Genomic DNA, 12,562 nt, shown 5'->3' on the forward strand with positions numbered 1-12,562 from the left:
CGGTCCATTGTGTCAGTGAGATGTTTATTAATGAGAGAGGCACACACAGAGCGCAGAGCTGCCATTGAATAAGGACTAATCGCTAATCTCTTCGTTAATACGGCCAATCTTCCTATGCAAGATAAATTACTAAGAAGCCTAAAGACCGGGACATACAAGCTGGTGTTCAGCAGGGACTCTAAGTCAATTTGGATGTTTGTTGGTGTGAAACTTTGCACAGAAGTTGGGAATGGTCTTTCTGTTCAGGCTTGACTAAGGGAATGTGTATGTTTGCGTGTGTCTAATGTTTATTGCAGCCAAGCTGGGGAGTTGAGGATGCATGTGAGTGAGTAAAATTAGAATTGACCTTATCTATCAAAGAGTTGTGAATTTGATGGCGGTTCAATTTTTTTGTGACTATTAGTAGGCTTACTTTTCAAGCGTTTATTGGAAATATTATAACCAGAAAATAAGAGATTTTTAATCTGCTGCTTGTTGTGTTGCATTTGTTTTTGGCTTTGGTGAGGAGTTTTTTTGTGTCTATAAAAGGAGTAGTGTGTGTTTGTGTGTGTGTGTGTGTGTGTGTGTGTGTTTGCGGGCTGTTGTGTGCTTGTTTGCCTGCCATGCCCTTGCCTGAGCCTGATGTCCCGGCCTCTCAGAGGCTGGCACTGGACTGTCGTACCATTCTGGACCATCGCATTGGCAAGGGTAAGTGACAACACCACCTCCTCTGTTCTCTCTCTGGCTCCTTCTTGGTCTCTAAGTCGCAGGAAGAGAAAATTATTTTACTGAAATGTTGCTTTTCTCCATATGGTTCCATGATGCCCGACAAAAATGTCATGTTGCCTAAAAGAAAATTCTGAGCAGCTCTGAGCTTCCTCCTGTCTTGGGAATCAATTCATCGTATTATTATGTAGTTTGTAGAGGGTCATTAAGCACTTGAGTAGGCAAACCTCAAAATGAACACTGGCTGTGATTGGTGCTTGGCCCAGGTTGCTGGTAAACAGTGTTGACTGATTAAAGGGACATTTCATTCATATTCACTCTGGGTCTCAATGTTGACTGATTCATAAAGTCTTACACTAGTAAATGCTTTATTTTGGATAGGAAAAATGTTTGTTCTTCCATCAGGAAGAGATGCTTACAGCTCCACAGAGAATATTGCTGATCAGACGGCAACCAGAATTTCTGTCCTTCGAGAGTGAGGAAAACAAAGCTTGATTGTCAACTATAACAATTATTCAAGCAAATATTGCACAAGACCCCTGTTATTTAACCCGAAAAAAAAAGGAAAACATATTTCACAGTAAGCATAGGGATGAACTTATCCTGAAGGAGTTTAAGGATCACAATTAATGCATACTAATACTAAGCTGCAGTGAATTGCAATGAATGATATTTCCATGCAGTAGTAGGATGCAGCCTACAGATGAACGGCTATGTCTGGATCTTTTATCTATTTATTTGCTGCCCAACTGAGAACAATTCACAAACATCTTTTAATTAATTGAACCGGTTCTGATGGAGCCCACTCTATCTTTGTTCAATCAACTGAGCACTTTTGGTAATTGCAAAACCAAGCTTTACAATTGATCTTTGCTTTCTCTACATCTAGTAAGCTGGTTCTATCTCAGATTGTTTCCAAAATGAGTTTTTAAATGCTGAGAGTCGGTCTTGAAAATTCATTCCATGTTTTGGAAGTATTATTTTTTTGGAAAGAAAATAAAGGATGGGAATCAAAAAGGTTAAGTAGGCATACATACTATTTTCAAGCACTCATTTACATGCTTTTAGCTACAGTGTTGTCCGCTTTATGGTTTCCCCACAATCTTGTGCATTAGAGCCAATTATGTGAACATAATATTTGGTTTCATGTTTGTCACAGTTTTACGGCTGTGTTGTAATGTAGATAAAACCATGGCGTTATACGGTTTGCTCATGCATCAGTACATTGATGTGCAGGGGAGAAGCGCTGTCATGAGTGAGCCAGCTGCTAAACAGCATTGTGTTTATGCACTATGGTTTTGGAAAATTAAACCTGAAAGAGAATAAATCAATAGGGATATGTTTCAGAGTTTTGCATAAAAAAGCAAATATAATAAAAAGGTTATATAATTGCATAGGTATTTTGGTACTGGGCTTGAAAATGGAAGGAGATGTGGTGGAAAGTTGCATTCAAGCATAAAAGGGGAAACTGAAAGTAAGTAAAGCTGGAGGCATGGGAAGGCTAATGATGGAGAAAAGGGAAAGAGCAGGGGGTGGAGAGAGGGAGAAAAGGAGGGTCTTCTCCCTTTCTATCCCTGTGATGCATATGGTGGGTGTGTTTTATTTGCTCCTGCATGTGAGATCTCAGCTGTCCTCTTCAGAAAGAGTGCTGTTGCAGAAGGGAAACAGGAAAATCCAAGGTCATCACGGCATGCTTCTCTCTGACGTTGTCTTTCAGCCCCCTTTTGTGTGCGTGTGTGTCGGCACGGCAGGGAGAGTGTGTAATTCAGTGCATCCAGCCGGGCTCTGCACCAATCACGGTGCGCATTTTAGCGACAAGCACACGTGCAGGCATTCATACCAGAGTGAGCGGTGTGTGTGCGTGTGTGTGTGTCTGTGTGCGATTTTAAGTGCCTCTTGGCACAGTAGTGTGCGTGTGTGAGTGTGAGTATGTGTGTGTGTGCAAGTCACTGAAGCTGCATTAAGAAAACATAAGGGTCTGTAGTGAGCGACTACAACATCACGATCGATGTACGGTAAGAATAATAAACACTCTAACATTGTGTATCTGTGTGTGTTCCGTTGTAAGCATGCGAGTAATGTGAAGCAGCCAGCGTTCTGCCAGTTTTCCGACATTCTAAAAACCCGGTTTCTCTTTGCTTTCTTGACTGCAGCTGTCACTACAGTGTCTTGTCTGCTTAAAGCGCATTATGGGAACTTGGACTCTGGTTAGAACAGGATACTGCTCTATTAAATTACAGCATCAGCTTCCGAGGAGACACCACTTTGGATATGTTTATTTTTGGTACTAGACACCTTAGTCTCAACACTTTTTAATTAAATAGTTTGCTTCTGTTATATTGAAGGTAGTAACATTGTTTCCTATACATAACATATTCAGCTAACTGTTTACTTTTAAACATTTACTTTTTTTTAATTTCTTAATGGTTTTCATGATTCTTCAGTAGTATGGGTGTAGCACATGATAAAATCCTGCTTCCTTGAAAACAGGAAACGTAGAATGCTGTATGTACTGTTAAAATGTGTGGTACTTTTTTGCGAGTTAATGAGAAAAGGCTCCTGATATTTGCGTTTCCTGAATCGCCGGTATTTCGGGGACACGAAATATAGCTCGTTGATCAGCATCAATCAGAAAATGTAGTCTGATTTGAGTTGGTAGACTATTGATAGAAAAAGGCTTTGGTCAGTAGGCTAATGGAAAAACAAAACAGACACTGCACACTGGAGGAACAAGCTCAGTAGGCTTCACTGTGTAGCGCACTGGTGAGCTACTGTATGGAAATAGTTCTCTGGGCTTGAGTCCCACATAGCCCAGTTTCTGTACCTATTTGACTGTGATTCATAGTGTGTCGGATTGCCCTTGTGTTATGAGGATTTGTTGGCAGCTGGATCTGTACATCAGTATGTTGGTCACATTATACCAGCCACGTTTGCTTCCACCTACGCTGGATCAAACATGTACGTTGAATCTGACTTGCACACATGGATTGATGTCTGAACAAAATAAAATATGTATATATATATATAGTACATATGCGTCTGCAAAGTGTGTTGACTATACATGCATATCTATAGCCTGAACATTCATTTTCAATGGTGTAGGGCTTGTCGTGACTGATGTTGTAGTTATATATGCAACACTTTTAAATAGCTGTCATATTGTGCATGCCTTAGTGACAAGAATTCCCATTTCTTACTCTTTGTCATGGTTCCCCTAATGCTGTCAGTCCCCTCTCTATGATACTCACCTCCTCTCCTTCTATTTGCTTACATTCTACTCGCTTCTTGTCTTGTTTTCTCTGATTTGAAGATTTTGTTTTGCGATTGCATTTTACTGTGTGCAATCTGCTGTTTTAAGGAGGATTTGTTCATCTTTGTTTACTGATTTAAAAATAGCAGGACTTGGTCTGTCTCTCCCCACTCCCTCTTATGTAATAACACCCCTGAAACACAACATGCTTTGTACCCGTCATAAGAAGTGTCATGTATTATGCACAGGAATAAACTCACAGAATGGTGGTGGCTACAGATCGTTTGCTTCTGTATATTTGTATATGTGCTGGTGTGGGTCTGGCCTGTAAAACCAGTGCTTTGCATGACCCCGGGTGAAGGTGAGGTCTAAATGTTTATTGATGGTTCTGTCTCTCTTGCAGACAAACACACACGCATCCAAAGTGTGTGTGATATTCTCCTTGCAGGACTATATTCACTTTCTCTTGTCGGCTACGGCTGAACGATATTGTGTTTTAGCATCAACATCGCGATGTGCGCATGTGTGATTGTCACATCGCAGGACGTTGCGATGTTGACGCTAATCCTTTTTTGCTGCTTGATACAGTAGAAAAGTGCAAATGTACCGGCCGACCCTTCCCCTTTAAGACAGGTAGCCATGTGGGCAACGTGTGTATGTGACGTTAGTCCGACGGGGGTTATTGTGATGGGAAGTGAGGATCTTCGTGTGTAGAAAAGTATCGCAGGCAGCAGCTGTCGCTGATGCAATCTGGCGCATAGTTTTGATGGGTAGCCAGTGAAGCTACAGTAGTCAGTGTTTTATGTTTGCTGCAAATACAAACTAAATCACCTGATTAATGCAACATAATTACGTCTCCCGACCATCCCCCCCGAAAGCTTCTACCAGCCAGGATAACGCCTAGCCTAAAGAAACAAGCAGAAAGCTTCTACCAGCCAGGATAACGCCTAGCCTAAAGAAACAAGCAGAAAGCTTCTACCAGCCAGGATAACGCCTAGCCTAAAGAAACAAGCAGAAAGCTTCTACCAGCCAGGATAACGCCTAGCCTAAAGAAACAAGCAGAAAGCTTCTACCAGCCAGGATAACGCCTAGCCTAAAGAAACAAGCAGAAAGCTTCTACCAGCCAGGATAACGCTCATATAGTTAGCCTAAAGAAACAAGCAGAAAGCTTCTACCAGCCAGGATAACGCTCATATAGTTAGCCTAAAGAAACAAGCAGAAAGCTGCTACCAGCCTGGCTAAAGCTACTATACTGTAGTTAGCCTTAAGAAACAAGGGGTCCGTCCATCTCAACAAACGCGGTTTGTAGCCGCAACACTGGAAACGTAACACTAATCTACAAGAGAAATCTGTGTCTGATCTAACGTCATTTGCACTGATTTAAATGTTCTTGGATACACAGTTTGTTGCTAATGAGCGTGACGTGCAGATCTGATAAATTTATCAAACGAGCTGGCCCCACTAGTTGACCACAACCTGAAATTTAGAGGAAGCAACATGCAGTCATTGCCATACACTTTAGTCTAGTATTATATGAATACAGTGGTGTCATGCTAGTGAACCAGCTTATTTCTACCTAATTTCCCTCTCCAAAATCACATCAGCAGCGTAGGCCTAGTCACAGAGCTTACTTGCTTTGGTGTTTGTAAAGCATTAAAGCGTTAAATGATTAAAGTTTATCATAGTTCATCTTCTATGTAGATGCACTCCCCTGTGTGTGTGTGTGTGTGTGTGCGTGTGCGTGCGTGTGTGCGCGCGCACGTGAAATTAGTTTGAGTATTATATTCCATGCACACACTATTTGGCATGTGCATTACTCCTACTAACACTCGACCGTGTCTCCACGTCTTTCAGAGCAATGCATTTTTTGTTTGCCCTCATTTTTCTCACTTCAGCGTACAGTTTTTTTCTTCCTTCTCTCTCTATCGCTCTCACCCTAATGTGGAAACGTTAAGCTGACATCCTGGAGGAAATGGAGAGTATAATCTGTTAATGTACCGGCCCATTGTTACAGGGATAAAAATAGCACTGTGATTGGCTGGCTCCATGCTGTGGTCATTTGAGGGGTGGAAAGGCCCGGCACAGGTGTACACATAATGCACACATAAACTAATTGTGCATGGGGGTGTAGCTTAGCATCCAATCAGTGAAACAAGTAAGAGACATCACACAGGCCAAAGTTCCCCGAGTCTGGTGCACCAGGCTGCAGAGATGTCCGCCTTCTCCTTATTGTCTAATTTTGTCTACCAACAACCAGTAATTTATTGTTCCATGTGAGCGTGTTTGTGTGTGGGTGTATGTATGAGTGTGTATGGTGCCGCTTGTTGTCCAGCCCCTAAATGTGTTGTCAGCTTGCCATGCAGAGTGGGTGGATGTCGTGAGACCCCCTGTGTGTGTGCGCGCTTTTCACCACTGTCATCCAAATTCTTGTCCACCCACATTGCTGATCTCTCTTAGCTTTTTCCACACTAACCCAGAATTACTAACACTGGAAACACTCACCAACTTTTCTTTATTTTTTTTTAACACAAACTCAACACAACGCTAAAGCTATACAGTATTCTCTTGGCGTGTCAATGAGGAAGTTGGAGTCATTACCAACATAAACATTGTATTGCCGGACATTTGTAAGTCCTAAGTATGTTAGGAGCAGACTATGTTCATGTTTAAAATGAATGCAGTTGCATTTTAGAGTTTAAACAATTCATCAACTTGTAAAATTCTGATAATTGATTAATCGTTTAAGTCATTTATCACAAATGCACACACAAAATCATGTGTTTCAGCTTCTCAAATTTGAGGACTTGCTTTTCTAGTTAGTTAAAAAAAATGTAACACTGCATGCAACTAACCTACTACCTTACCTGACTTTACAGTCACACAACAAGTACCCATGAATAGAACTTGCTTAAAACCAATTGTATTGAAATGGACTAATTATATGGAAATCTCAGATGCTGGCAGTGCACCACGGTAGTGGAAATAACACAATCATTGCTACACACAGGGGATTGTGGATTTTTGGCACAAAAAAATACAGTTTTCAGTTTTCAATTTTTCTATGATATGATTCTACTCCCAAAAATCTCTTATCTCTACTGCTGACAGGGAGGACAGGACAGATTTGTGCTGGACAGAGAAGATGCAATAAGTAGCACTAATCTATGACTCATTCAGTGCATCACAATCCACCTCCCCCATCACACTTGCATCTCTGTTTCTCTTGAGCTGCCTGTGTCAGTCTTTGTCCTCCACCTCTTCCTCTCTACTCTTGGGACGTCTTGAATTTTTTATTGGCGACTCCTTACTCCGGCCCCGGGCCAATGTAGCGAAGGTGGTAGTGAGGGAGGTTGAGTTGGTGCGGTAGGAAGAGATGGAGGGATGGTAGACGGGAGGGGGGTTGGTTGCAGAGGCCTCATTAGTATTTGAAGGAACAGAGGAGACAGGAGCAGCACTATGAATAGACACATAACTCTCAGAGATAAGCCTGAGTGCCAGCAATGCTCCTGCTGCAGAGTTCAGCAGAACTTTTAGAGAGCAGACAGAGGACTCGAACCAGAGCGGCTTATAAGTAGTTAAGTCACTACATATGCATTTTACTCTATTAAGAAGGCTTTTCAAGGACATCCTGCCTCTACTTACTGCCCTCCTCCCAGCTGTAGGTCACTGATAACATACCAGAAGGCTAATGAATGCAGGAAAGTAGCCCAGAAGAGGGAGCATTATTAGGGTGACTGTGGCACAGGAGATGGAGTTGGTTGTCCAGGGTTAGTGATTTTTTTTTTTAAGATGATTTTTTGGAGCATTTTAGCGCTTTAATTGACAGGACAGTTGAAGATATGAAAGGGGAGAGAGAGGGGGAGTGACATGCAGCAAAAGGCCGCAGGCTGGATTCGAACCCGGGCCGGCTGCGTCGAGGAGTAAACCTCTATATATGGGCACCCTCTCTACCAACTGAGCTATCTGGGTGCCCCAGGGTTAGTGATTTGATCCTTCGGTCCATAGGGTTGGGTACCGAAACCCGTTTCCACTATAGAACCGATTCCTTCGCAACCGGTAGGAATCGGACCAGATTAGAACGCAAATTTTGGTTTCTCATCTCAGTTCCACTTAATGTGTCAACTGAAATATTTTCACTCTGTGGCTCCAATTCTCTGTAGTTTACTGTTAGCTAGCTATCGTAAATGTAGCCTACTTTTACAATGCCGTATTTTCCCTCTGCGCTCCATACCAGACCTGACATATACTTAGATTGCTTTTATCCAATAGACCTTCAACAACTAATGTTAAAGGTCTCTTCAGCTAAGCCATATACCTGTCACTTAGACCCCATCCCAATGAGGCTACTTAAGCGTTACCCATGGTTAACACTTAATTACTAGATATGATCAATATGTCTTTATTAACAGGTTATGTACCACAATCATTTAAAGTAGCTGTGATAAACCTTTTATCAAAAAAACCTCCCTTGATCCTAGTTCTTAGCTAACTATAGACCTATATCTAATCTTCCCTTTCCCTCCAAGATCCTTGAGAAGGTAGTCATCTGTCAGTTATGTTATTTTCTACATAGCAATAGTTTACTTGAGGACTTTCAGTCAAGATTTAGATAGCCTTGTAGCACAAAGACAGCAGTGGTTAAAATTTCTAACGACCTTCTAACAAAGAACTTGTCTCAATTCTTGTTTTACTAGATCATAGTGCTGCATTTAACACTATTGACCATACCATCCTGTTACAGAGACTGGAAAATTTAGTTGGCATTAAAGGAATTCCACTAAGCTGGTTTAAGTCATATTTATCTGATCAATGTAAATTTGTTAATCTTTACTATAAATCCTCCAGGTACGCTAAAGTTAGCCATGGCGTTCTACAAGGCTCAGTGCTTGGACCAATTGTATTCACTTTTTATATAGGCTTCCTCTAGGCAATATTATAAGGAAACACTCAATTAACTTTCCGCGATACATGGATGACACCCGACTATATCTATCAACCAAGGCAGATGAAACCAGTTAGTTAACTAAACTTCAAGCATGCAATATAGATATAAAATCATGGATGACCTACAATTTTCTGATGTTAAACTCAGATAAAACTGAAGTTATTGTGCTGGGCCCTAAACCCCTCCGACCCTCATTATCCAAATATATACCTACTCTGGATGGTATTGCCCTGGCCTCTAGCACTACTGTCAGAAATCTGAGTTATTTTTGATCAGGATATACCTTTTAACGGCCATCTAAAACAAATTTTAAGAACAGCCTTTTTCATCTTTGAAACATTGCCAATATTAGGGACATCCTGTCTCAAAACGGTGCCGGAAAACTAGTCCATGCATTTGTTACTTCCAAGTTGGACTATTGTAATTATAAAATTATAATAATTATCAGGATGCTCAAATAAAACCCTTAAGACTCTACATCTGATCCAGAATACTGCAGCGCGTGCTCTGACAAGAACTATGAAAAGAGATCATATTTCTTCTTCTTAGTAAAAAAAACTAAGTGATTACATAATTTATTTTTCAAGAATTAGTTTAGGAATCAAAATCGTTTTAAAAGTACCAGTTCAGCATCAGCAAATTGGTAAAATCCAAACGACACCTAAACCCTACCTGCCCACATGTCAATTTGTCCTTGGGCAACGCTCCCAGATTGCAGCGCCTTGCATGGTAGCTTGCTGCCATCGTGTGTAAATAGATGAATGACTTTTGGCTAAAAGCTCTAATTTAATGTAGCCATTCACCCTTTTATTGCCTTCGGAGCCTCATTGCTTTGGGGTAAAAGATGGTTTCCACACATACAGTACCCATAGGGCTAACCAATATTGTTTTAAGACGCTGTTGTCCTTCGTTTTCAAATAATTTTAAAAATTGGTAATGAACAACAATATTAAACGTTTGAAGTGTGCGTTCATTTCATATTTAAATCATCATCTCAGTTCACTTCATGGAGTCACAGTCACACAAACTCTATGAGTGGATGGACATGGGGGCAATATAACATAGAGCTCAAACGATTAGTGGATCGACAGATAATGACCCAGAGACAGTTTGAATAATTGATTAATCGTTGAATTTATTGCTGTTTCCAGCTTCTCCAATGTGAAGATCCGCAGGTCTTTTTTAATTCTTTAATATGTTATAGTCGACTGAGCATCTGTAGTTTTTGGACTGTTGGTCAGACAAAAAAACATGCAACTTTAAGCTGTAAAAGCCGAATTAGTGAATTTTTCACTATTTGTCTTAACCATTCATCAATAAATCAAAATCAATCTGTATTGTTAGTTTCAGTCCTATTATATTTTGTGTTGGGTCCACATCTTTTTCCCCCATTTTTCTATATCTATGATATTAATACTACACAGAAAACTTTTTCTGTGTCTTGCAAAGTGGTGTTATAGCTAGGCTCAGCTCATCTATTTGTATTGGTTAGGCAATTAAGCAGCTGGCAATTTAGTAAATGTCTGGTCAGTATGCTCTCAGAAGGGGGTTTTAGTGCCTCACCAAATGCTTCAATCGGTGTAACAGCAAAGTAAAATAATGAATAATGGAACAATTTTAGAGAAAGGAAGGAAATTGATGTAATTAGTGAGGAAGGAAGGATAGAAGAGAAGGTTGCAGATTTTTTTTTTTTTTTCTTACACACTACATTTCATTCAAGTATCAGAATATTCATTAAACTTGACCTACTTTTTGTCATTCTCTTTTGTGACTCCTAAACTCATATCCTTGTTTGGCGTAAGCAGGAAAGGATAATTGTTACGCAGAGCTTCATTAAGGGTTAAATGATGCATTTAGAGTTTTTGGAGGTTATGTCTCTCTTTTTTTCTTCTTCGTTTTCTTCTCCCAGGGTCTCTTTATGACTCACCACTGCTGAATTCCTTCAACCAATCAGAATCCAACTCTCCCTTTGCTGCCTAGCTTGCCTTTCTCGATGCAACGTCAGAAAAAGTGTGTGTGTGTGTGTGTGTGTGTGTGTGTGTGTGTGTGTGTGTGTGTGTGTGTGTGTGTGTGTGTGTGTGTGTGTGTGTGTGTGTGTGTGTGTGTGTGTGTGTGTGTGTGTGTGTGTGTGTGTGTGTGTGTGTGTGTGTGTGTGTGTGTGTGTGTGTGTGTGTGTGTGTGTGTGTGTGTGTGTGTGTGTGTGTGTGTGTGTGGGGTTGGCATTGTAATTGTAGCATCAAACGAGTATTGACACTGGTGATTTCACTTTTCCCTTTTTCATGCTCTCATTTTTCCATCATTACCTCTGTGGTGATGCAGTATGATATTAATGTGAAGTCATAATAAGTTGCTTACTTAGAATGACTGTATGACAATGATTATTGTCAATAACTACCTACTGCGGCTATGCGGCTTTGAGTTTGTAAAATGCGCTATATAAATTCAAATTATTATTGTACACCGACAGTATGTAGGATGTCTAACCTTTGGAACAAGTGAAAGATAGTTATCTTATTACATCGACACTGTGTTCTTTCATTAACACAGACTGACACAGAACAGACGAACGGTGCTGCAACAGAGACTGGACAAAAAAAGAAGACTTGTTTACTTGTTATTTTTCTTTCTTTTTGTTTTAATTAAATTTGTGCCAGTCATGCTACACAAGTCTAATTGACCATCTCGCTCTTTCTGTTGTCTTCCTCAGGGGTTTGTGGTTGTTGCGGGGCCCTCAGGCCTCGGTACAAGAGACTGGTGGACAACATCTTCCCAGAAGACCCAGAGGTGAGACGCTCTGGTAACTTTGTGTGGGGGCTGCTTGATTATGGGAAAAATTATAATCACAATTATTTATGGCCAGTAATTAAATCATGTTTATTTAACAGGATTACTCATTGACTTTCCTATAGATGTTGCATTTATTGACCTTTAAAAACTGTAAAACAGTTAAACAAATAAAAAAACAGATGAAAACACCTTGAATGGGAACCCTGGCCGGTAAATATAAACGCAGTGTTATGATAATATCTTAGATGTAGTAAGTGTAAGACGTGAAAATAGACTCTTTTTTTTTCTCCATCTTCTTCAAAGCTGTTGGTATCAAACTGCAGACCCCAGCTTTACTGCCATTTGAGATATGATACATATGACTCAAAGAGAATTAATTTGAGTGGAGAAGAAGGGGCTGATTTGTTGCAGAGTAAACTTTTCAAAAGTGCCTTTTTGATACCGCAGTAACCCACTTTAGCAATTGGATCTGAGGACAAAACTGCAGTACACTGGACAGTAGTACACGCAGACCTCATTTTCCTATTTTGTTGTGTGCATGGACACCTGCTACGTGCTCCTAATAAGGGAATTTAACTTTGGCTCTATGCTGCTGTGGCTAAGACCATTACTAATTTGTAATTTTGTAAAACGGTTTATGAAGCTGTCTGATAACATTCACTCAATGATGTCACACTTTGGGGGCATGTGGGTGTGTTTGTACACATTTACTGTATTTCAGTGGTTCTCTCAGATAATTGATGTTAAGGTTCTTTAACATAGGTTGTATTATTTGCATGTATCACCTGCAGGTACACAAATACAGACGTGCTCAAATTTGTTGGTACCCCTCCACAAAAAACGAAGAATGCACAATTTTCTCTGAAATAACTTGA

The 12,562-nt window shown here is 40.4% G+C and overlaps 1 protein-coding gene and 1 long non-coding RNA gene across 4 annotated transcripts in view; one reads left to right on the top strand and one right to left on the bottom strand.

Moving 5' to 3' along the window:
* Window positions 1–12,562, top strand: part of LOC117961124 (protein EFR3 homolog B) — a 31,693-nt gene that overhangs the window by 1,104 nt on the left and 18,027 nt on the right. The window contains exons 1-2 of one of the 3 annotated variants that reach the window (XM_034899530.1): window positions 22–687; window positions 11,608–11,684. In XM_034899530.1, the coding sequence (XP_034755421.1) occupies window positions 603–687; window positions 11,608–11,684 (162 nt within the window). In that variant the 5' untranslated portion in view covers window positions 22–602. Of the gene's footprint in view, window positions 1–21; window positions 688–2,325; window positions 2,721–11,607; window positions 11,685–12,562 lie in introns of those variants that run through there. The other 2 variants (XM_034899532.1, XM_034899531.1) reach the window with 2 other exon arrangements.
* Window positions 457–8,774, bottom strand: LOC117961125. The gene is made up of 3 exons (XR_004660327.1): window positions 8,619–8,774; window positions 8,187–8,191; window positions 457–470 (listed from the first exon to the last, which is right to left on the bottom strand). It is a non-coding gene; the product is annotated as an uncharacterized LOC117961125 (long non-coding RNA).

This window comes from Etheostoma cragini, chromosome 18 (genome assembly GCF_013103735.1).
Source record: "Etheostoma cragini isolate CJK2018 chromosome 18, CSU_Ecrag_1.0, whole genome shotgun sequence".
In the NCBI taxonomy this organism is placed as follows: Eukaryota; Metazoa; Chordata; class Actinopteri; order Perciformes; family Percidae; genus Etheostoma; species Etheostoma cragini.